The sequence below is a fragment of the Dendrobates tinctorius genome, unplaced genomic scaffold (assembly GCF_039654945.1).
Source record: "Dendrobates tinctorius isolate UK_male_01 unplaced genomic scaffold, ASM3965494v1 ptg000126l, whole genome shotgun sequence".
In the NCBI taxonomy this organism is placed as follows: Eukaryota; Metazoa; Chordata; class Amphibia; order Anura; family Dendrobatidae; genus Dendrobates; species Dendrobates tinctorius.
Window position 1 is genome coordinate 16,829,372 of NW_027361794.1, and position 25,767 is coordinate 16,855,138.

General features: G+C 51.9%; 1 protein-coding gene across 2 annotated transcripts in view; it reads right to left on the reverse strand.

The window, feature by feature from the left end:
* LOC141047297 (uncharacterized) overlaps positions 1-23,686 on the reverse strand; it is a 50,032-nt gene extending 26,346 nt beyond the window's left edge. For both annotated transcript variants that reach the window (XM_073542351.1, XM_073542350.1), the window contains exons 1-4: positions 23,515-23,686; positions 23,206-23,385; positions 22,999-23,122; positions 22,818-22,915 (exon numbers count right to left, since the gene is read on the reverse strand). In XM_073542351.1, the coding sequence (XP_073398452.1) occupies positions 22,818-22,915; positions 22,999-23,122; positions 23,206-23,385; positions 23,515-23,586 (474 nt within the window). In that variant the 5' untranslated portion in view covers positions 23,587-23,686. The remainder of the gene's footprint in view (positions 1-22,817; positions 22,916-22,998; positions 23,123-23,205; positions 23,386-23,514) is intronic.
* Between the last annotated feature and the right edge of the window lie 2,081 nt (positions 23,687-25,767).

A 25,767-nucleotide genomic window follows, 5' to 3' on the forward strand; every position in this document is an offset into this window, starting at 1 on the left:
CTAATATGACCCTTCTCCAACGACTCCTTAATATAGGATCGCATAGCATCATGTTCTGGTACAGATAAGTTGAAAAGCCGACTCTTGGGAAATTTACACCCAGGCATCAACTCAATTGCACAGTCATAACTCCTATGAGGAGGCAAAGACGCAACTTACTCTCACTAAATACATCATAGAAATCAGCCAGATAATCAGGAATATCATGAGACTGAGGAGAGGTGGAGAAAACAGGAGCATCCCTAAGAACACACTGACAAACCCAACTCACCACAGACACAGTTTTCCAATCCAAAACTGGGTTGACCAACAAGAGCAAGTGTGAACAATAGCAAAAACAAACTTAACTTGAGAAGACTGGAACAGAGCTGAAGTCCAAGACCTGAGAAGCAGACTGAATCACCAGCACCAGGATAGGGAGTCGGCTGTCTTATATCCAGTCTGATACTCCAGAGATCCAATCGTTATCCTCCTCATCAGGTGGCAGATCACTACCAATTAAACCAACCTCACTACCGCCTGTCACCACCAGAGGGAGAACGGAAGGAGAACTCTCAACTGGTGGAGCCGAAAATGAGTTCACAACAGGACTACTGTCTGCTTCACATCTTCCATCTCTTTGTCTTTCTCTTAGTTACCAGTCATGGTCGGCGTCTCGGTCTCCCAGACCCTCTCACTCATGGACCCCTACGGTCTCACGCTTCCTTCGGTCACACAAACCTTCCCTTACCCAGACCTGTCTCATTTTCTTGTGCATATCATACATCAGAACAACTCTATAATATCACAATTACCCCATTTTCTTACATTTTTTCTATTGCTTGTTAAAACCAACATATAATAAACATAAACCTAACAGATTTTCTCCTCCCCCTTCTTTTAACATGGACACTTCCTCTCTCATCACATCCCCGCTTTGCCAGGCTTAATACAAACAAAACCTCAACTTTTATATTAAACTTTTTTTTTTCATTAACTTGGACGCAAACTGTCCTTGTGATTTGCACAACGGTGCAATGAAATTTCGAAAGTTCAAGCCACCTCCTAGTGGCCGGCAGCGAGGGGCCCCACAGCCGTGGAGCTCTTGGGATGTAAGGAGTGTCCTGTGAGTTCTGTCTACGGGGGCTCGTGACCTTCGGATTCAGCAATCACAGCTACCGCGTAGTAGCCGCGGGGGCAGTACTCTTTGTAGTACGACACCAAGTCCCCCTCATGTAGAGCCCGGCCGTGACGAATAGAGGCCACATTAATATAAACCTTCTGGCTGGTAGCCAGATCGCGTATGAACCAATACCCCCTGGGTATATTCGTATACACGAGCCGTCCCAAAGATCGTGTCGCCGCCATGCCAGCCTCCCTCTTTGCATGAAGCAGGTTCCATACTTCCTGCTCCCTGGCTTTCTTCTTTTTTAACACTTCTGCGACTGAAACGGAGGGTCCGGTGTGAGCCCGGAAGTCCGGTGGGCGGGACTTAGCTGGGGACGAAAACAGGGCAGAGGCGGCTGGTGATGTCTGCGGCCCAGCAGCCGCTGGGGCCAGGTGGCGGATAGGGGCAGACAGGTTTTCCGGATGTTGGGCCACAGGGCCTGACAAATAGGCTGCAGTCAGTTCCAATGCCGGCATAACCGCGGCCGCAGGGTGGACTGCATCCGGAGCTTCAGCCGGAGCCGACATATCCGGAGTAACAGCTGGTTTCGGGGAGGATGTCGTCACTTGCAGGGGGGACGCAACAGCGTCTTCGGGAAACAGGCTCCGCACCGGCGACACCGGGCGTGGCGTCACCGGGCGGGGTGGCTCGGGGCTGGGAGTGGAGACCCCATTCAGCTCCGCATAGACAGTGGGATCTTCCTTGGCCAGACTTTCGGGATCACAGGAGGCCACACGCTGCGGCTGAGTGGTGGGGGCTGATTGCGGAGCCACTGGCAAAGCTGGGGGAACTCTCACCTTACCCGGCGCCGCGGTCTCCGTCACATCTTCCCGCGGCTGCTCCCGCAGTCTCCGCTCTTCACTCCACCAACCGGTGAGGCTGGCCTCCAGGCCCAGAGGTTCCACGGAGGGGCTCTCTGCTGGTATCTTGGGCGGCTGCTCCCGTGGGATCCGCCATGGCTCCGCTCCTCCACCCGAGACCGGACTGGCTTTTCGTGACTTCGAGGTATAGATCTTCTGGCGGAGCTCGACCTCCCACCGCCATCGCCACTCCAGGCGGCCGATGCCTCTACAACCGCATCGTCGCATCCCGTCCAGTGGGCAGCAATCGAATGGCGCCAAACAGCTGCAGACAATCTTTTCCTCTGTGACACTCCCTCTGCTGGGTGGGGTGAAGGCAGGCCTTTCCACCCACTTGTCAGGGTCCAGTATGTGGGAGCGTCGGCCTCCTGGTACATATCGCCGTCCCCAAGGGTACATAGGAGGGGGCCCCAGTCGATTGGAGACAACAGCAAACTCCTGGATCTCTCCTCTGCGCTGAAGCAGCACCGCCATCTTGCTCCGGACCTGGTACCGCCCCGGATCCTCTGCTGGCAACGCAGATACTTCACAGCGCTCCCAATTTGTAATCCACAGGTTGGTAATTTGTTATCCACAGGTGTTTATAATCCACACAGTGCAGTCCAAGTCCGTTCCCACTCCTCAGAGGCAGGCCTGCCGCAGAAGATATTGTATTAGCGGCGTTGATCCTGCCGACTACGCCAAATGTAGGGTCGGTAGGCCGGGCTGGGGGGGTGGTCCCTCTGTATACCGCGCAGTAACGTACAGACACAAGATGGAGGCAGTTTTCGGGTGCAACAGGTCCAAGTTTATTTTTCCGCCATCCGACTGACGGCTCTGACAACATACCGCACTTCTCTTCACGGCCCTCCGTTTCCAGGCCCACTACACACACCGTAACTTTTAACCCAGGGACGTATATACACGTACCGTCCCTTCCTCAGTTAGTGACGATCCTGTCAGCTCAGTCACTGTGGCCGCCCGAGGCCCTTACACCATCAGCACTTTTACTGGTCAGTTTCGTCTCCAATATGGTATGCTTTTCCCAGCAGCCTCGTCTGCACTGCGGTACTCTCTGTCATGACCACCCCCCTGACTTCTTCTCTCCTCAGTCCCCTGGTTGAGCTTTCCTCACAACACCCACTTTGCCACAGGCTCCTCTCCTCTTGAGCTCCTCCCGGGGACTGGAACTTTCTGGAACCCTCCTGTCAAATTTATAACTTTCCCAGTTCCCTATAACTCCGCCCCCCATGACCAACGGTTTCTTAGCCCTAAGCTGATGTCAAGTCCTATGCTCACACTCCTCCCTGCCCTCTAATGTCAGTTCAAGGTACTGCACGTCACCTACACTTTCCTAGCTGTTTTCCCTTTTTAAATCTGACCAGTCAGTCTGTCCGTCAGGTCACCTTCCCTACAAAGAAGCAGTTGAAGCTTCCCTCCCAATAACTAAAAAAGAGGGTTGAGTTTCTTAGTTGGAAAACCTAGACCCTACACTATTAGACCGCAGGCAGAACAGGTCTGAATTCAAGATTTTCGCATTGACGCTGTTTATTTAGGCGTTTTCTTTTTTTCTTTTTTTTTGATCCGATTGAGAACCCAACTTGACTTTGGTACAGATGTGTCTAGGAGCATAGGAGACATGTGAAATTTTGGCTAATTTAATTATGGTGCTTGAACCTCTAGGTTCAAGCAACATATTGTAATCCGATTTCTTATATTTATAGTGCTTTGAAGAAAGCACCATCATGTAATCCGAGCGCTGCTAACTTATTATAGTGGTTTGAAAAAACCACTATATTGTAATCCGAACGCTGCTAACTTATTCTTATTATTCAGTTGACTTCCGCAATTAATGCGTCCCGAACCGCTAGACGCACAGATTCCGTTGAGGTGTCATTTCGAAGCCAGCGTCCATGAGTGGTGTGCTAAGTATTTTTCGTGTCGATCGGATTTGTAGTTTTTGCACAATTTGCGTGAGAAACTTTTTTTTGCCATCATTGGAATGCATTGTCTCAATGCTTTTCAATGGGGAAATGTTGCCACAGACAAAACATGCCCTGAGGTGATTGAAATGGCAGTTAAGCTCATTGATATGCGCAGGCAGACCTAGTTAGGCTATGTGCACACGTTGCGGAATCTGCTGCGTTTCCGCAGCGGTTTTGGCCCTGCAGAAGCGCAGCAGTTCCACTGACAAGGTACAGTACCATGAAAGCCTATGGGTTTTCAAAAACACTGTGCTCACGCTGCGTTTTTTTCCGCACGGTTTTGCTGCGGTTTACAAACCGCAGCATGTCAATTGTTTGGGCGGTTTCCGAGGTGTGAAACCGCAGGGCAAAACCGCAGGATAATCTGCAGGAAAACCACAGGTCACTTGACCTGCGGTTTTACCTGCGGATCCGCGCTGAAAAAAATGCAGGTGAATCTGCAGCGTGTGCACATAGCCTTACTATGCCAACGCCTACGAACTATACATGACCTCTCCAGGACAGAGTTTCTGGCAGATAATATCAGCTCTTAAAGCGAAACCCATAGCACAAATGCAAATCTAGTTTCATCACATGACGCATGCCCCTGAGAGAGAATTTGCGGGAAAGTGGATTTAGAAGCCCAGTGAGCCAAACTAGCTCTTAAACGGCTGACGCGCCTAAGTGATTCTTAAAGGGCCGGCGCAACAAAATGAGTCTTAAAGGGCTGGCGCACCAAATCGAAAGCTGAGTGACACCAGGCTCCAAATTGGAGGCTGAGCCACCCCGGCCTCCAAATCGGAGGCTGATCGACCCTGGCCTACAAATCGGAGGCTGAGCCACCCTGGCCTCCAAATCGGACCCAGAGTGGCCCCGCCCACCAAATCGGACCCAGAGTGGCCCCGCCCACCAAATCGGACCCAGAGTGGCCCCACCCACCAAATCGTACCCTGAGGGGCCCGTCCACCAAATCAGACCCAGAGTGGCCCCGCCCACCAAATTGGATCCTGAAGGGCCCCGCCCACCAAATTAGACCCAGAGTGGCCCCGCCCACCAATTCGGACCCTGAGGGGCCCCGCCCACTAAATCGGACCCAGAGTGGCCCCGCCCAAGAAATCAGACCATGGGGCCCTGCCCACCAAATCAGACCCTGAAGGGCCCCGCCCACCAAATCAGACCCTGAGGGGTCCGGCCACAAAATCAGACCCTGAGGGGCCCCACTCACAAAATCGGACCCTGAGGGGCCCCATCACAAAATCGGACCCTGAGGGGCCCCGGCCACAAAATCAGACCTTAACCCCTTTCTGCCATGAGAGGTACTATCCCGTCCATGTGCCCTGGGACTTAATTTCCAGGGACGGGATAGTACGTCATAGCGATCGGCGGCGCCCACGTGACGAGCGCCGCTGATCGCGGCCGGGTGTCAGCTGATTATTACAGCTGACACCCGGCCCAATGTGTCAGGGGCGGTCATGGACCGCCCCCGACACGTTAACCCCTTGCACACCGCAATCAAACATGATCGCGGTGTACCGGGGGTTAAAGGGAAGCATCGGCAGGGAAGGGGCTCCCTCCGTGCTTCCCTGAGCCCCCCACAGCAGCGCAATGTGCAGCGCTGCTGCGGGGGGATCCATCCCTGCAGGCCCCCGAATCCAAGATGGCGATGGGGGCCTTCGGGGGCCTGCAGGGAGCCAGCTTCCTCAGTGCCTGCAAAGCGCAGGCATGAGGAAGTCTGCAGCAGTGCCTGTGACAGATCACTGATCTGTCACAGTGATCTGTGATGTGACAGATCAGCGATCTGTCACAGGACAGTGATGTCCCACCTGGGACTATGTAATAAAGTAAAACAGAAAAAAAAGTGCTAAAATAATTTAAAAAAAATCGCCAAATAAATTAGAAAAAAAAAAAATTCCCCCAATAAATCCATTTTTTGGAAATAAAAAAAAACCAATAAAAGTACACACATTAGGTATTGCCGCGTCCGTAACGACCTGTCCTATAAAACTGTCCCATTAGTTAACCTCTTTAGCGAACCCCTTAAAAAATAAAAATAAAAAACGAAGCAAAAAATAATGATTTATTATCATACCGCCAAACAAAAAGTGCAATAACACGCGATCAAAAAGACGCATATAAATATCCATGGAACCGCTGAAAACATCATCTTGTCCCGCAAAAAACGAGCTGCCACACAGCATCATAAGAGAAAAAATAAAAAAAAGTTATAGCTCGCAGAATAAAGCAATGCAAAAATAATTATTTTTTATATAAAATAGTTTTCATTGCATAAAACCGACAAAACATAAAAAACGACCTAAATGAGGTAACGCTGTAACCGTACCGACCCGAAGAATAAAACCACTTTATCAATTTTATCGCACACGGAACGGTGTAAACGCACCCCCCCAAAAGAAATTCATGAAATGCTGGTTTTTGTTCATTCTGCGTCCCAAAAATCGGAATAAAAAGCGATCAAAAAAGTCACGTGCCCGAAAATGGTACCAATAAAACGTCAACTCGTCCCGCAAAAAATAAGACCTCACATGACTCCGTGAGTCAAAATACGGAAAAATTATAGCTCTCAATATGTGGTGATGCAAAAACTATTTTTACAATAAAAAGCGTCTTTTAGCGTGACAGCTGCTAAACATAAAAACCGCCATAAATAGTAAATCAAACCCCCCGTTATCACCCCCTTAGTTAGGGAAAAATAATAAAATTAAAAGAAAATGTATTTATTTCCATTTTCCCATTAGGGCTAGGGTTAGGGCTAGGGCTGAGATCAGGGTTAGGGGTTTGTTGGGTTTAGGGTTGGAGTTAGAATTGGGGGTTTCCACTGTTTGGGCACATCAGGTGCTATCCAAATTCAACATGGCGTCTGATCTCAATTCCAGCCAATTCTGAGTTGAAAAAGTCAAATGGTGGTCCTTCCCTTCCAAGCTCTGACATGCGCCCAAGCAATGTTTTACCCCCACATATGGGGTATCAGCCTGCTCAGGACAAATTGCAAAACAACTTTTGGGGTCCAATTTCTCCTGTTACCCTTAGGAAAATAAAAAATTGGGGGCAAAAATATCATTTTTGTGGAAAAAAATGATCTTTTTATTTTCACGCCAGGGCGTTATAAACTTCTGTGAAGCACTTGGGGGTTCAAAGTGCTCACCACACATCTAGATAAGTTCCGTGGGGGGTCTAGTTTCCAAAATGGGGTCACTTTCAATAGTTTAGGTACATCAGAGGCTCTCCAAACGCACATGACACCCACAGACCATTCCATCAAAGTCTGCATTCCAAAACGTCACTACTTCTCTTCCGAGACCCGATGTGTGCCCATACAGTAGTTTTCTCCCACATATGGGGTATCAGCGTACTCAGGACAAATTGGACAACAACTTTTGGGGTCCAATTTCTCCTGTTACCCTTGGGAAAATAAAGTTGGGGACTAATTGATCATGTTTGTGGAAAAAATTCGATTTTTTTATTTTCATGCCCGGGCATTATAAACTTCTGTGAAGCCCTTGGGGGTTCAAAGTGCTCACCACACATCTAGATAAGTTCTTTAGGGGGTCTAGTTTCCAAAATGGGGTCATTTGTGGGGGGCTTCCACTGTTTAGGTACATTAGGGGCTCTCCAAAGGCAATATGACACCCGCAGACCATTCCATCAAAGTCTGCATTCCAAGACGTCACTACTTCCCTTTCGAGCCCCGACGTGTGCCCATACAGTAGTTTTCTCCCACATATGGGGTATCAGGTTACTCAGGACAAATTGGACAACAACTTTTGGGGTCCAATTTCTCCTGTTACCCTTGGGAAAATAAAAAAATGGGGACTAAAAGCTCATGTTTGTGGAAAAAATACGATTTTTTTATTTTCACGCCAGGACGTTATAAACTTCTGTGAAGCACTGGGGGGTTCAAAGTGCTCACCACACATCTAGAAAAGTTCCTTAGGGGGTCTAGTTTCCAAAATGGGGTCACTTGTGGGGGGTTTCCACTGTTTAGGTACATCAGGGGCTTTCCAAACGCGACATGGTGTCCGATCTCAATTCCAGCCAAAAACGTCAAATGGCGCTGCTTTCCTTCCGAGCTCAGCCATGCGCCCAAATAGTGGTCTACCCCCACATGTGGGGTATCAGCGTACTCAGGACAAATTGCACAATAACTTTTAGGGTCCTGTTACCCTTGGGAAAATAAAAATTGGGGGTGAAAAGATCATTTTTGTGGAAAAAATATGATTTTTTAATTGTACCGCTTTACGTTATAAACTTCTGTGAAGCCCTTGTGGGTTCAAAGTTCTCACCACATATCTAGATAAGTTCCTTGGGGGGTCTAGTTTCCAAAATGGGGTCACTTGTGGTGGGTTTCCACTGTTTAGGTACATCAGGGGCTCTCCAAACGTGACATGGCGTCCAATCAGAATTCCAGCCAATTTTGCATTGAAAAAGTAAAACGGCGCTCCTTCCCTTCTGAGCTCAGCCATGCGCCGAAACAGTGGTTCCCCCCACATATCAGGTATCAGCGTACTCAGGACAAATTGCACAATAAATTTTGCAGTCCAACTTCTCCTGTTACCCTTGGTAAAATAAAAAAAATTGAACCTGAAGTATTTTTTTTGTGAAAAAAAGTTAAATGTTCATTTTTTTTTAAATATTCAAAAAATTCCTGTGACGCACCTAAAGGGTTAATAAACTTTTTGAATGTGGTTTTGAGCACCTTAATGGGTGCAGTTTTTAGAATGGTGTCACTTTTGGGTATTTTCTATCATATAGACCAGGGGTCCCCAACCACCGGTCCGCGGCCCAGCACCGGGCCATTGCAGTGCCCTTGCCGGTCCGCGGACAAAAGGGGAGCCTAGCGGTCCCTGTCGGCGCGGCGGCTTCATCCAGCGCTGAGCGGTCAAGTGTACCGCTCATTTAAGGTCATGAATATGGACGCCACTCATCTCCCATAGGCGTGGCGTCCATATTCATAGACCTTAATGAGCGGTAGCACGTGACCGCTCCGCACAGGAGCTGAAGCGCCGCGAGATGCAGGGAGGGAAGTTCAGCGACGGGAAGGAAGTTCAGCGATGTGAGGGTAAGTATGTTGGGGGAGGATGGGGGAGCCGAGCAGAGCGATATATACAAGGAAGGGAGAGTGGGAGCGGAGCCATATATACAAGGGGGGGGAGAGTGGGAGCAGAGCCATATATACAAGGGAGGGAGAGTGGGAGCGGAGCCATATATACAAGGGAGGGAGAGTGGGAGCGGAGCCATATATACAAGGGAGGGAGAGTGGGAGCGGAGCCATATATACAAGGGAGGGAGAGTGGGAGCGGAGCCATATATACAAGGGTGAGAGGGTGGGAGCGGAGCCATATATACAAGGGAGGGAGAGTGGGAACAGAGTCATATATACAAGGGAGGGAGAGTGGGAGCTGAGCCATATATACAAGGGAGGGAGAGTGGGAGCGGAGCCATATATACAAGGGAGGGAGAGTGGGAGCGGAGCCATATATACAGGGGAGGGAGAGTGGGAGCGGAGCCATATATACAAGGGAGGGAGAGTGGGAGCAGAGCCATATATACAAGGGTGAGAGGATGGGAGCAGAGCCATATATACAAGGGAGGGAGAGTGGGAGCGGAGCCATATATACAAGGGAGGGAGAGTGGGAGCGGAGCTATAAATACAAGGGAGGGAGAGTGGGAGCGGAGCCATATATACAAGGGAGGGAGAGTGGGAGCGGAGCCATATATACAAGGGAGGGAGAGTGGGAGCGGAGCCATATATACAAGGGAGGGAGAGTGGGAGCGGAGCCATATATACAAGGGAGGGAGAGTGGGAGCGGAGCCATATATACAAGGGAGGGAGAGTGGGAGCGGAGCGATATATACAAGGGAGGGAGAGTGGCAGCAGAGCCATAAATACATGGGACGGAGAGTGGGAGCGGAGCCATAAATACATGGGAGGGCGAGTGGGAGCGGAGCTATAAATACATGGGAGGGAGAGTGGGAGCGGAGCTATAAATACAAGGGAGGGAGAGTGGGAGCGGACTCACAGAGCCATATATACAAGGGAGGGAGAGTGGAAGCAGAGCCACATATACAAGGGTGGAATAGTGGGAGCAGAGCCATGTATACAAGGGAGGGAGAGTGGGAGCGGAGCCAAAAATACATGGGACGGAGAGTGGGAGCGGAGCCATAAATACATGGGACGGAGAGTGGGAGGGGAGCCATATATACAAGGGAGGGAGAGTGGAAGCAGAGCCATATATACAAGGGAGGGAGAGTGGGAGCAGAGCCATATATACAAGGGAGGGAGAGTGGGAGCGGAGCCATATATACAAGGGAGGGAGAGTGGGAGCGGAGCCATATATACAAGGGAGGGAGAGTGGAAGCAGAGCCATATATACAAGGGAGGGAGGGTAGGAGCAGAGCCATATATACAAGGGAGGGAGAGTGGAAGCAGAGCCATATATACAAGGGAGGGAGGGTAGGAGCAGAGCCATGCATACAGGATGGGACAGGGGAGCCATGCATACAGGATGGGACAGGGGAGCCATGCATACAGGATGGGAGGGTAGGAGCAGAGCCATGTATACAGGATGGGAGAGTGGGAGCAAAGCCATGCATACAGGATGGGAGAGTGGAAGTAGAGCCATGTATACAGGATGGGAGAGTGGGAGCAGAGCCATGTATACAGGATGGGACAGGGGAGCCATGTATACAGGATGGGAGGGTAGGAGCAGAGCCATGTATACAGGATGGGAGAGTGGGAGCAGAGCCATGTATACAGGATGGGAGAGAGGAAGTAGAGCCATGTATACAGGATGGGAGAGTGGGAGCAGAGCCATGTATACAGGATGGGAGGGTGGGAGCGGAGCCATGTATGCAGGATGGGAGCAGAGCCATGTATACAAGGATGGGACTGGGGAGCCATGCATACAACAGGGGGAGCCACACAGAGCTGGACAGGATGGGGGGAACCACACATACATTTTCTGATGATTAGAAAATAATCAGCATGTACAGTACTCCAGTACAATTTTTCTTAAGTGCTCAATGCTCCATTTCCTTGTAGGTCCCAATCATCATTAGCAGTGACGGTCATCAGTAGAAGTAGCCCAGTGCTCCCACTGAAACAGAGAAACAAGCCAGGTGCTCCCACTCATTCAAAACCTATGGTGAGTGGAGTCACATTATAAATGTTATAATTAAATGATAAATATGCACTGCTAAACTACAACCGCGTCCATCGCCCCGCCCCTGTCACACCTCCATCCCCGCCCTGCTGGGCCATGGAAGAATGGTCTTGCTTGAAGCCGGTCCCTGGTGCAAAAAAGGTTGGGGACCACTGATATAGACCCCTCAAAGTGGCTTCAAATGTGATGTGGTCCGTAAAAATAAAATGGTGTTGCAAAAATGAGAAATCGCTGGTCAATTTTTAACCCTTATAACTTCCTAACAAAAAAAATTTTGGTTCCAAAATTGTGCTGATGTAAAGTAAACATGTGGGAAATGTTATTTATTAAGTTTTTTGTGTGCAAAATCTCTGTGATTTAAGGGCATAAAAATTCAAAGTAGGAAAATTGCAAAATTTTAAAAATTTTCGCCAAATTTCCGTTTTTTTCACAAGTAAATGCAAGTTATTTGAATGAAATTTTACCACTAACATGAAGTTCAATATGTCACGAGAAAACACTGTCAGAATCACCGGGATCAATGGAAGCGTTTCAGAGTTATTACCTCAAAAAGGGACAGTGGTCAGAATTGTAAAAATTGTCCCGGTCATGAACGTGCAAACCACCCTTGGGGCTTAAGGGGTTAAGGGGCCCCACCCACAAAAAAGGACCTTGAGGGGCCCCGGCCACAAATTCGGATCCTGAGGGGCCCCAACCACAAAATAGGACCCTAAGGGGCCCCGGCCACAAAATCAGACCCTGAGGGGCCCCAACCACAAAATCGGACCCTGAGGGGCTCCCGCCACAAAATCAGACCCTGAGGGGCCCCACTCACAAAATCGGACCGAGGGGCACCGGCCAGAAAATCAGACCCTGAGGGGTCCCACCCACAAAATCGGACCCTGAGGGGCCCCGCCCACCAAATCAGACTCTGAGGGGCCACGTCCACCAATTCAAGCCCTGAGGAGCCCAGGCCGCCGAATCGGATCCTGAGGGGCCCCACCCACCAAATCAGACCCGGGGGGCCCCACAGGCCAAAGTGACCCATGAGAGGCACCCACAGTTAAAAACGGATCCTGAGTTGAAAGTCTTGCAGGGGCAGCAGTCAAGTCTCTCTTAAAGGGGCAGCCCAGGCTCCATTTCAAAGCACTATCTGTACTTCCTTCAGGAAATACACATCTAGTTATTATTATTCAGTTGATTTCCGCAATTAATGCGGCCCAAACCGCTACACGCACAGACTCCGTTGAAGTGTCGTTTCGAAGCCAGCGTCCACCAGTGGTGTGCTAAGTATTTTTTGTGTCGATCGGATTTGTAGTTTTTGCGCAATTAGCGTTTCAAAATTTTTTTCCCGTCATTGGAATGTATTGTCTCAATGCATTTCAATGGGAAAATTTTGCCATAAGGAAAACATGCCCTGAGGCGATTCAAATGGCAGTTAAGCTCATTGATATGCGCAGCCAGACCCAGTTACTATGCCAACGCCTACGAACTTCACATGACCCCCCAGGACAGAGTTTCTGCCAGATAATATCAGCTCTTAAAACGAAACCCACAGCACAAATGCAAATCTAGCATCATCACATGACGCATGTCCCTGAGAGAGAATGTGCGCCAAAGTGGATTTAGAAGCCCAGTGCGCCAAACTGGCTCTTAAAGGGCCGATGCGCCAAAGTGATTCTTAAAGGGCCGACCCACCAAAATGAGTTTTAAAGGGCCGACACGCCAAATCGAAAGCTGAGTGACCCCAGGCTCCAAATCGGAGGCTGATTGACCCCGGCCTACAAATCGGACCCTGAGGGGCCCCACCCACCAAATCGGACCCAGAGTGGCCCCGCCCACCAAATCGGACACTGAGGGGCCCCGCCCACCAAATCAGACTCAGAGTGGCCCCGCCCACCAAATCGGACCATGAAGGGCCCCGCCCACCAAATTAGACCCAGAGTGGCCCCGCTCATCACATTGAACCCTGAGGGGCCCTGCCCACCAAATCGGACCTAGAGTGGCCCCGCCCATCAAATCGGACCCCGAGGGGCCCCACCCACCAAATCGGACACTGAGGGGCCCAGCCCACCAAATTGGACCCAGAGTGGCCCCACCCACCAAATTGGACCAAGAGTGGCCCCACCCACCAAATTGGACCCAGAGGGGCTCCGCCCACAAAATCAGACCCTAAGGGGCCCCACCCACAAAATCGGACCCTGAGGGGCCCCACCCACAAAATCGGACCCTAAGGGGCCCCAACCACAAAATTGCACCCTGTGGGGCCCCGGCCACAAAATCAGACACTGAGGGACCCCACCCACAAAATCGGACCCTAAGGGGCCCCGGCCATAAAATCGGACCCTGAGGGGCCCCACTTACAAAATTGGACCTGAGGGGCTCCGGCCACAAAATCAGACCCTGAGGGGCCCCACCCAAAAAATCGGACCCTGAGGGGCCCCGGCCACAAAATCAGACCCTGAGGGGCACCGGCAACAAAATCGGACCCTGAGGGGCCCCACCCACAAAATCGGACCCTGAGGGGCTCCACCCACAAAATCGGACCCTGAGGGGCCACACCCACAAAATCGGACCCTGAGGGATCCCGGCCACCAATTCAAGCCCTGAGGAGCCCAGGCCACTGAATCGGATCCTGAGGGGCCCCACCCATCAAATCAGACCCTGAGGCCAAAGTGGCCCCAGAGAGGCACCCACAGTTAAAACGGATCCTGAGTTGAAAGTCTTGCAGGGGCAGCAGGCAAGTCTCTCTTAAAGGGGCAGCCCGGGCACCATTTCAAAGCACTATCTGTACTTCCTTCAGGAAATACACATCTAGTTGTTATTATTATTCAGTTGTTTTCCGCAATTAATGCGGCCCGAACCGCTACACGCACAGACTCCATTGAGGTGTCGTTTCGTAGCCAGCGTCCACGAGTGGTATGCTGAGTATTTTTCGTGTTGATCGGATTTGTAGTTTTTGCGCAATTTGCGTTTGAATTTTTTTTTCCCGTTATTGGAATGCATTGTCTCAATGCATTTCAATGGGAAAATTTTGCCGTAGGAATTCATGAGGCAGTCGTGAGGCGATTCAAATTTGAGGACCAGTTGCGGTAGTTAAGCTCATTGATATGCGCAGGCAGACCCAGTTACTATGCCAACGCCTAAGAACTTTACATGACCCCACCAGGACACAGTTTCTGCCAGTTAATATCAGCTCTTAAAGCGAAACCCAAAGCACAAATGCAAATCTAGCTTCATCACATGATGCATGCCCCTGGAGAGAATGTGCGCCAAAGTGGATTTAGAAGCCCAGTGCGCCAAACTGGCTTTAAAGGGCCGACGCGCCAAAGTGATTCTTAAAGGGCCGGCGCACCAAAATGAGTCTTAAAGGGCCGGCGCGCCAAATCGAAAGCGAGTGACCCCAGGCTCCAAATCGGAGGCTGAGCCACCCCGGCCTTCAAATCGGAGGCTGATCGACCCTGGCCTACCAGGCCTCCAAATCGGAGGCTGAGCCACCCTGGCCTTCAAATCGGAGGCTGATCGACCCTGGCCTACCAGGCCTCCAAATCGGAGGCTGAGCCACCCTGGCCTTCAAATCGGAGGCTGATCAACCCTGGCCTACAAATCGGAGGCTGTGCCACCCTGGCCTCCAAATCAGAGGCTGAGCCACCCCGGCCTCCAAACCGTAGGCTGAGCCACCCCGGCCTCCAAATCGGAGGCTGAGCCACCCAGGCCACCAAATGGGAGGCTGATCCACCCCGGCCTCCAAATCAATGGCTGAGCCACCCCGGCCTCCAAATCGGAGGCTGATCGACCCCGGCCTCCAAATTAGAGGCTGAGCCACCCCGGCCTCCAAATCGGAGGCTGATCGACCCCGGCCTCCAAATCAGAGGCTGAGCCACACCGGCCTCCAAATCGGAGGCTGATCGATCCCGGCCTCCAAATCGGAGGCTGATCGACCCCGGCCTCCAAATCGGAGGCTGAGCCACCCCGGCCTCCAAATCGGAGGCTGAGCCAACCCGGCCTCCAAATCGGACCCTATGGGGCCCCGTCCACCAATCGGACCCAGAGTGGCTCCGCCCACGAAATCAGACCCAGAGCGGCCCGCCCACCAAATCGGACACTATGGGGCCCTGCCCAACAAATCGGACTTAGAGTGGCCCCGCCCATCAAATTGAACTCTGTGGGGCCCCGCCCACCAAATCGGACCCAGAGTGGCCCCGCACACCAAATCGGACTCTGAGGGGCCCTGCCCACCAAACCGGACCCTGAGGGGCCCCACCCACCAAATCAGACCCAGAGGGGCCCTGCCCACCAAAATGGACCCAGAGGGGCTCCGCTCACAAAATCAGACCCTAAGGGGCCCCACCCACAAAATCAAATCGGACCCTGAGGGGCCCCGGCCACAAAATCAGACCCTGAGGCATCCCGTCCACCAATTCAAGCCCTGAGGAGCCCAGGCCACCGAATCGGATCCTGAGGGGCCCCACCCACCAAATCAGACTCAGAGGGGCCCCACAGGCCAAAGTGGCCCCTGAGAGGCACCCACAGTTAAAACGGATCCTGAGTTGAAAGTCTTGCAGGGGCAACAGGCAAGTCTCTCTTTAAGGCTAAGTGCACACGTACCGGAACTCTCGCGGAAATTACCGCGAGAATTCCGGAATTCCAGTCCGCGGGAAAATCGCATTTTAAATTCCCGCGATTTTCCCGCGGAAAAACTAGCATTTTGCAAGCGTAATTAGCTTGCAAAATGCTAGCATTTTCCAAGCGATCTGTAGCATCGCTTGGAGAACTGATTGACAGGTTGGTCACACTCATCAAACATAGTGTTTGACAAATGTGACCAACTTTTTACTACTGAGGCCGCCTATGCGGCATCAATAGTAAAAGATAGAATGTAAAAAAAAAAAATACTGTTATTCTTACCTTCCGACGTCCCGCGCATCCGTTCCCAGTAATCCTTTGCGAAAATGCCCGCGATGACGTCCGTTCTCGCGGGATTGCGACGTCTCGCGGTAATTCGCGATGACGTCGCGCGAATGACCGCGAGACTTCGCGATCCCGCGAGATCGGACGCCATCGCAGGCATTTTCGCAAAGGATTACTGGGACCGGAGCGTGGAGAGAAGCGAGAATGCTGCGCAGGACGTCGGAGGGTGAGAATAACAATATTTTTTATTTTATAATTCTATTTTTTACAGGGATATGGTACCCAAAGCCCGGAGGACAGTCTCCTCTCCTCCGGACCGTGGGTACCATCCGCAATTGTTCTGCTTACTTTCCGCATGTTGTGCACAGCCACATGCGGGAAGGAAGCGGAACAATGCATTCCTATGGGTGCGGGATCGCCGCGATTCCGCAAAATAATGAGCATGCTGCGTTTTTTACCGCGAAGCGATTCCGCTGCGGTAAAAACCGTAGCATTAGCACAGCATTGCAGAATCCCATAGGAATTCATGGGATGCTTATTTTTCGTGTTTTCGCGGCAAAATCGCGCGGTTAAAACCGCCGCGGAAACGCGAAAAAAAGGCACGTGTGAACTCAGCCTAAGGGGCAGCCCAGGCACCATTTCAAAGCACTATCTGTACTTCCTTCAGGAAATACACATCTAGTTTATTATAGTGGTTTGAAAAAACCACTGTCTTGTAATCCGAACGCTGCTAACTTATTCTTCTTTTTCTTATTATTATTAAGTTGATTTCCGCAATTAATACAGCCCGAACTGCTGCACGCACAGACTCCGTTGAGGTGTCGTTTCGAAGCCAGCGCCCATGAGAGGTGTGCTAAGTATTTTTCGTGTCGATCAGATTTGTAGTTTTTGCGCAATTTGCGTTAGAAAATTTTTTTTCCCGTCATTGGAATGCACTGTCTCCAATGCTTTTCAATAGGTAATGGCAAAACGTGCCCTGAGGCGATTGAAATGGCAGTTGAGCTCATTGATATGCGCAGGCAGAACCCGTTACTATGCCAACGCCTACGAACGTCACATGACATCTCCAGAACAGGGCTTCTGCCACATAATATCAGCTCTTAAAGCGAAACCCACAGCACAAATGCAAATCTAGCTTCATCAAATGACACATGCCCCTGAGAGAGAATGTGCGCCAAAGTATATTTAGAAGCCCAGTGAGCCAAACTGGCTCTTAAAGGGCCGAAGTGCAAAAGTGACTTTTAAAGGGCCGGCGCACCGAAATGAGTCTTAAAGGGCCAACACGCCAAATCGAAAGCTGAGTGACCACAGGCTCCAAATGGGAGGCTGATCGACCCCCCGGCCTCCAAATCGGAGGCTGAGCCACCCCGGCCTCCAAATTGGAGATTGAGCCACCCCGGACTCCAGATAGGAGGCTGAGCCACCCCGGCCTCCAGATCTGAGCCTGAGAGACCCAGGCCTCCAAATCGGAGGCTGATTGACCCCGGCCTTCAAATCGGAGGCTGGTTGACCCCGGCCTCCAAATCGGAGGCAGAGCCACCCCGGCCTCCAAATCGGAGGCTGAGCCACCCCGGCCTCCAAATCGGAGGCTGAGCCACCCCGGCCTCCAAATCGGAGGCTGAGCCACCCCGGCCTCCAAATCGGAGGCTGAGCCACCCCGGCCTCCAAATCGGAGGCTGAGCCACCCCTGCCTCCAAATCGGAGGCTGATCGACCCCGGCCTCCAAATCGGAGGCTGATCGACCCCGGCCTCCAAATGGGAGGCTGATCGACCCCGGCCTCCAAATGGGAGGCTGAGCCACCCCGGCCTCCAAATGGGAGGCTGAGCCACCCCGGCCTCCAAATGGGAGGCTGAGCCACCCCGGCCTCCAAATGGGAGGCTGAGCCACCCCGGCCTCCAAATGGGAGGCTGATCGACCCCGGCCTCCAAATCGGAGGCTGATCTACCCCGGCCTCCAAATCGGAGGCTGAGCCACCCCGGCCTCCAAATCGGAGGCTGAGCCACCCCGGCCTCCAAATCGGAGGCTGAGCCACCCCGGCCTCCAAATCGGAGGCTGAGCCACCCCGGCCTCCAAATCGGAGGCTGATCGACCCTGGCCTCCAAATCGGAGGCTGAGCCACCCCGGCCTCCAAATCGGAGGCTGAGCCACCCCGGCCTCCAAATCGGAGGCTGAGCCACCCCGGCCTCCAAATCGGAGGCTGAGCCACCCCGGCCTCCAAATCGGCTGAGCCACCCCGGCCTCCAAATCGGAGGCTCTTTGACCTCGGCCTCCAAATCGGAAGCTCATCGACCCCGGCCTCCAAATCTTACCCAGAGTGGCCCCGCCCACCAAATCGGACCCAGAGAGGCCCTGCCCACCAAACCGGACCCTGAGGGGCCCCGCCCACCAAATCGGACCCTGTGGGGCCCCGCCCACTAAATCGGACCCAGAGTGGTCCCACCAACCAAATCGGACCCAGAGTGGCCCCGCCCACCAAATCAGACCCAGAGGGTCTCCGCCCACAAAATCAGACCCTAAGGGGCCCAACCCACCAAATCTGACCCTGAGGGGCCCCAACCACAAAATCGGACCCTGATTGGTCCCAACTACAAAATCAGACCCTGAGGGGCCCCGGCCACAAAATCGGACCCTGAGGGGCCCCGGCCACAAAATCGGACCCTGAGGGGCCCAACCCACATAATCGGACCCTGAGGGGCCCAACCCACATAATCGGACCCTGAGGGGCCACGGCCAGAAAATCGGACCCTGAGGGGATCCGGCCACAAAATCAGACCCTGAGGGGCCCCGGCCACAAAATCGGACCCTGAGGGGCCCCACTCACAAAATCGGAACCTGAGGGGCCCCACCCACAAAAACCCAAAGTGGCCTCTGAGAGGCACTCACAGTTAAAACGGATCCTGAGTTGAAAGTCTTGCAGGGGCAGCAGGCAAGTCTCTCTTAAAGGGGCAGCCCGGGCACCATTTCAAACCACTATCTGTACTTCCTTCAGGAAATACACATCTAGTTCTACTTCTTCTCCGCGTTTTCTGCAATTAATGCAGCCCGAACCGCTCGGCGCAGAGACCCCGTTCAGGCGGCGTTTCGAAGCCCTCGGTGGGGACAGGTGTGCTATGTATTTTTGGAGTCGATCCGATTTGTAGTTTTTTTTAAAAAAATCGCATTTTAAGCAAAAATTTTCCCATAGGAATTAATGGCGACATTTCATGACCCCCAACTGACAAACTGATATGGATTGAAGCCACAGCGCAGGTGCAGTGACCTTACAAAGATGGCAGCTATGCAAATGCAGCTTTCACACATGACCAGTATTAGCTAATAGCCAATAGCCAATAGCCAAAGTGGCTACCAAGTTGTCAGAGGCTGGGGGCAGGTGGTCAGAGGCTGGAAGAGCCTAGGGCAGGTTGTCAGAGGCTGTCAGAGCCTGAGGGCGGGTTGTCAGAGGCTGGGGGCAGGTTGTCAGAGGCTGTCGGAGCCTGAGGCAGTTTGTCATAGGCTGGAGGCAGGTTGTCAGAGGCTGTCGGAGTCTGGGGCAGGTTGTCAGAGGCTGTCGGAGCCTGGGGGTGGGTTCTCAGAGGCTGGAGGCAGGTTGCCAGAGGCTGTCAGAGCCTGGGGCAGGTTGTCAGAGGCTGTCGGAGCCTGGGGCTGGTTGTCAGAGGCTGGGGGCAGGTTGTCCGAGGCTGGAAGAGCCTGGGGGCAGGTGGTCAGAGGCTGGGGGCAGGTTGTCAGAGGCTGGAAGAGCCTGGGGGCAGGTTGTCAGAAGCTGGGGGCACGTTGTCAGAAGCTTTCGGAGCCTGGGGCAGGTTGTCAGAGGCTACTGGAGCCTGGGGCAGCTTTCAGAGGCTGGAAGTGCCAGGGGCAGGTTGTCAGAGGCTGGAGGCAGGTTGTCAGAGGCTGGAAGAGCATAGGGCAGGTTGTCAGAGGCTGTCGGAGCCTGGGGGCGGCTTGTCAGAGGCTGGAGGCAGGTTGTCAGAGGCTGTCGGAGCCTGGGGCAGGTTGTCAGAGGCTGTCGGAGCCTGGGGGCAGGTTGTCAGAGGCTGCCGGAGCCTGGGGGCAGGTTGTCAGAGGCTGGAAGAGCCTGGGGGCAGGTTGTCAGTGGCTGTCGGAGCCTGGGGCAGGTTTTCAGAGGCTGGAAGTGCCCGGGGCAGGTTGTCAGAGGCTTTCGGAGCCTGGGGCAGGTTGTCACAGGCTGGGGGCAGGTTGTCAGAGGCTGTCGGAGCCTGGGGCAGCTTGTCAGAGGCTGTCGGAGCCTGGGGGCAGGTTGTCAGAGGCTGGGGACAGGTTGTCAGAGGCTGGGGGCAGGATGTTAGACACTGGAAGAGCCTGGGGCAGGTTGTTAGAGGCCTGGGGGCAGGTTGTCAGAGGCTGTCGGAGCCTGGACAGGTTGTCAGAGGCTGTCGGAGCCTGAGGGCAGGTTGTCAGAGGCTGGGGGCAGGTTGTCAGAGGCTGGAAGAGCCTGGGGGCAGGTTGTCAGAGGCTGTCGGAGCCTGGGGCAGGTTGTCAGAGGCTGCTGGAGCCTGGGGCAGCTTTCAGAGGCTGGAAGTGCCTGGGGCAGGTTGTCAGAGGCTGGAGGCAGGTTGTCAGAGGCTGGAAGAGCATAGGGCAGGTTGTCAGAGGCTGTCGGAGCCTGGAGGCGGCTTGTCAGAGGCTGGAGGCAGGTTGTCAGAGGCTGTTGGAGCCTGGGGCAGGTTGTCAGAGGCTGTTGGAGCCTGGGGGCAGGTTGTCAGAGGCTGTCGGAGTCTGGGGGCAGGTTGTCAGAGGCAGGGGGCAGGTTGTCAGAGGCTGGAAGAGCCTGGGGGCAGGTTGTCAGTGGCTGTCGGAGCCTGGGGCAGGTTTTCAGAGGCTGGAAGTGCCTGGGGCAGGTTGTCAGAGGCTGGAAGAGCCTGGGGCAGGTTGTCACAGGCTGGGGGCAGGTTGTCAGAGGCTGTTGGAGCCTGGGGCAGGTTGTCAGAGGCTGTCGGAGCCTGGGGGCAGGTTGTCAGAGGCTGGGGGCAGGATGTTAGACACTGGAAGAGCCTGGGGCATGTTGTTAGAGGCTGGGGGCAGGTTGTCAGAGGTTATCGGAGCCAGAACAGGTTGTCAGAGGCTGTCGGAGCCTGGGGGCAGGTTGTCAGAGGCTGGGGGCAGGTTGTTAGAGGCTGGAAGAGCCTGGGTGCAGGTTGTCAGAGCCTGGGGGCAGGTTTTCAGAGGCTGGAAGTGCCTGGGGCAGGTTGTCAGAGGCTGTCGGAGCCTGGGGCAGGTTGTTAGAGGCTGGAAGAGCCTGGGTGCAGGTTGTCAGAGGCTGGGGGCAGGTTGTCAGAGGCTGCTGGAGCCTGGGGCAGGTTTTCAGAGGCTAGAAGTGCCTGGGTCAGGTTGTCAGAGGCTGGGGGCAGGTTGTCAGAGGCTGTCGGAGCGTGGGGCAGGTTGTCAGAGGCTGTCGGAGCCTGGGGGCAGGTTGTCAGAGGCTGGGGGCAGGATGTTAGACGCCGGAAGAGCCTGGGGGCAGGTTTTCAGAGGCTTTAAGTGCCTGGGGCATGTTGTCAGAGGCTGGAAGAGCCTGGGGCAGGTTGTCAGAGGCTGGGGGCAGGTTGTCAGAGGCTGTCGGAGCATGGACAGGTTGTCAGAGGCTGTCGGAGCCTGGGGGCAGGTTGTCAGAGGCTGGGGACAGGTTGTTAGAGGCTGGAAAAGCCTGGGTGCAGGTTGTCAGAGCCTGGGGGCAGGTTGTCAGATGCTGTCGGAGCCTGGGGCAGGTTGTTAGAGGCTGGAAGAGCCTGGGTGCAGGTTGTCAGAGGCTGGGGGCAGGTTGTCAGAGGCTGGGGACAGGTTGTCAGAGGCTGTCGGAGCCTGGGGCAGGTTGTCAGAGGCTGCTGGAGCCTGGGGCAGGTTTTCAGAGGCTGGAAGTGCCTGGGGCAGGTCGTCAGAGGCTGCTGGAGCCTGGGGCAGGTATTCAGAGGCTGGAAGTGCCTGGGGCAGGTTGTCAGAGGCGATCTGTAAAGAAAAGGTCACTTTGACCCCGGTTTTCGGGGTATTTTGGCATCGCAGTGCAATATTCATGTGTGCAGTAGCATCAGCTAAGGATTCCTTAGATTTTCCCGCAAAAAACACATACGTTTTTTTGCAGGAAAATCTGAGGAATCCTTAGCTGATGCTACTGCACACATTAACATTCGACTGCGACGAAAAAATTCCCCCGAAAAACAGGGTCTGATTGACTTTTTCGTCACAGATTTAATTTTAAGTGTGTGCGTTAGAATCAGGGCACCCCCCAAAGGCTGACTGTGTAAAAAAATTACTTAAAAACAGCCCCAAATCACTAGAACGGGGACGTGTAATGCATTCATATTCTAACTTTACTTTCTTACAGTCAACACCTGATACACTGCTGTAAAGCTGGCAGCGCTGTTCAAGCACCATGTATTTCCTTCAGAAAATGCCCATCTAGTATCATATTGAATTTTCGGAAATGCGTTTTGAAACTTTGCGTTTGATTTCGCATGGGTAAAATATTAACAAAAATCCTCTTATGACATATCTGTTGAAAGTCTGTACTTTTCTAAGTTGAAGGGTGTTTTTCCCAGAAATTCACATTTTTTACACAACTTTTAAAATTAATTTAAAAAAAAATAAAATTTATAGAATTTTTCTTCTTCACATTTGGAATCCTCTAACATAGTATCACCAAAGAACAAATTCTCAATAGAATTAAAAATCTAGTGACAATATTCACTGGTTCACTTGACATGGAATGACCCAGCACAAGACCTTCACAGCCGTCTACACATCATAGGGGAGATCTCATGACACCTTCTCTCCATCTACCTGATGATCCTGAGGAACATTGGGATCTTCTTGTTTACAGTCCTGTGGAAGAAGATGACGGGGACATCTCTCTGGTGTTGTCTTCTTCCTGGATAGATCTGGAGGAAACACATACAGGGACTGAATTCATTCTTTACATAAAGATAATTAAAGGTCATGTGTATTTAGTCCTGTCTATTACCTGGTGATGTGAGGGGCTGGGGAACCTCCATCATGACATCCTTGTACAGATCTCTGTGTCCTTCTAAATACTCCCACTCCTCCATGGAGAAATAGACAGCGACATCCTGACACCTTATAGGAACCTGACACATACAAAGATACCGTCATCCCCCCGATCCCTTCATAGCGTTACTGTATAACGTCCCAGCATTCCCAGCAGTGTCACCTCTCCAGTCAGAAGCTCAATCATCTTGTAGGTGAGTTCTAGGATCTTCTGGTCATTGATGTCCTCATGTATCAGGGGGTGAGGTGGAGGCCCTGTGATTGGGCTCAGGGATCTTCCCCATCCCTCAGGCACAGGGTCCTGACAGCGCTCACTAGAGGTCTTCTTCACTACTGTGTAATCCTGGTTATGGAGAGACACATTAATAAATCTCACTACAGACATTTCCAGAGTCCTCACCTCTCCAGTTCTGTCCATCTGTTATTCCCATAGATAAGAATGATGTAATGTGACGTCATCAGAATCTCTCACCTCTCCAGTAAGCCGGAAGAGGATCTCTAGGGTGAGGTGTAATATCCTCTCCGCCATCTTGTCTCTGTCCATATCTATCCTTCATGGGTAAATCAGGAAAATTCTCTTAATATAAAAGATATTTACTGAGAGGATCCGATATTGTAGAGACCTGAATGAGAAGATGAGCCGATGTAATATCATAAAAATCCTGTGTAATAATACAATTACTGGAGATAATAAGGGGAACATATGAGGAGATAGAACGTGTAGCTGTTGTATTTTCTAGTCTTCTATGAACTGAACCATTAGGCCGGGGTCACACTAACCGACGCAAAATACGGTCCGTAGTTTACATGCGTAATACGGATGAATGACCCCTAAATAAACTCCGTATGTCATCCGTAAGCAAGGTGCGGTCGTGTATTTAGCGCATGTCAGCATCCGTATGTACTCCGTATGGCATCCGTATGTAATCCGTATGTAATCTGTATGTAATCCGTATGTAATCCGTATGGACTCCGTATGCTGAGATTTTCTCGCAGCCTTGCAAAATGGACATTTAACGGTTTTGAGGCCTGCTATTTAAACCATTAGCCTGCACCCTATTTATTGCCTCAGGAACAGGTGGCTGCCTCCATACTGTCCATTTGTGACCTTGCCTTCACTAGGTGTGTTGGTGTTGTATGTGCAACATGGCAGAGGGTCTGAGATTCAATACAACTGAGCAGGTTCTCTTCAACTGGCTTTTGTCACGGCGCTTTGGGCAACCATACCCAGTGATAGTGGATCCGTGGAGGAGGAGACGCATGTGGGTCCATCCACTTTTGAGGCAACGACTCACAAGAGGTCATTTTCACCGCCTCTATTCTTCTCTGCGGGAGCATCCTGTTAAATTTTACCAATACTGTCACATGAGCATTGCCACATTTGATCGACTCTTGGAGACAGTGCGCCCTGGGATAACCTTTCAGGACACAAGGATGCGCAAAGCTATATCTGCAGAGGAGCGACTTCTACTCACAATACGGTATGTACTACAAAACCACATTCTCTATGTTCATAATGTGTGGGCCAAAGTATGTATTTTTGGCTTATTGGACTAAGTTTAATGCCCTCATCTTACTCCACATATGTTTAAACTTACAGACCAGAATGTTAGGTCTAATATGTACTGAATATCACTTAGTCCATTGTGCAACCAAATATGTGTGTGTTAGTCTATCCCAATTCCTACCAAGTTTGGTCGGCATGTAACTGATTTTTTTGGACTTTCTGCATTCTAAAATTATCCATTTCGGTTGTTCTTCAGCTTCCTGTCCACTGGCCTGTCTTATGCCGCCCTCCACCATGAGTTTCTCATTGGAAGATCTACCATTTCTGGCATAGTCAGGTCAACATGTGTAGAAATCTGGACAAGGCTCCATCAAGTCGTCATGCCCGAGCCCAGGATGGAAGACTGGTTGAGGATATCAAGGGACTTTGAGGAGGAATGCCAGTTTCCTAATTGCATTGGGGCCCTTGATGGCAAACATATCCGAGTGCGTAAGCCGCTGAACTCTGGCTCCCAAATCTTCAATTATAAACAATACTTTTCTGTTGTATTGTTGGCTCTGGCCGACCCTCAATACAAGTTTATAATTGTTGACATTGGGGTCTATGGAAGGACGGGAGACTCTAGAGTCTTCAATACTTCCATAATGGCTCGGCGGCTACGCACCAACCAGTTGGATCTACCACCACCACGCCAGCTACCAGGCTCCACTGAAGAAACAGTCCCTTATGTCCCTGTGGCAGATGAGGCGTTTCAGTTAATGCGCAATGTCATGAGGCCATATCCCCGGCACAACCTTGACCACAGGCGCAAAATTTTTAACTTGCGCCTATCACGTGCTAGGCGACTGGTGGAGTGTTCCTTTGGCATTCTTTGTGCCAAATGGCGAGTACTCCAGTCTGCCATTCAGCTGAGTGAACAAAATGTTAATGAAGTTGTTAAAGCCTGTGTGGTTCTTCATAACTTCACCAGGATACATGATTGTTCCTCCTCTGCTGGTGTTGTGCGTAGGCCGGACAATGTGCGCAGGGTGAGACCACCTATCAACCCTCAACGTAGACCGCTCTCTGGGCTCAAAGTGCGTGATATTTTCACTAATTACTTTATCTCACCTGAGGGGGAAACTTCTTGGCAAGAGCATGCTGTGTCTATGTTATAATTTTTGGTTTTATGTGTGTCTAAATATATATATTTATACCCCTTCGGATTCTATGACTGTG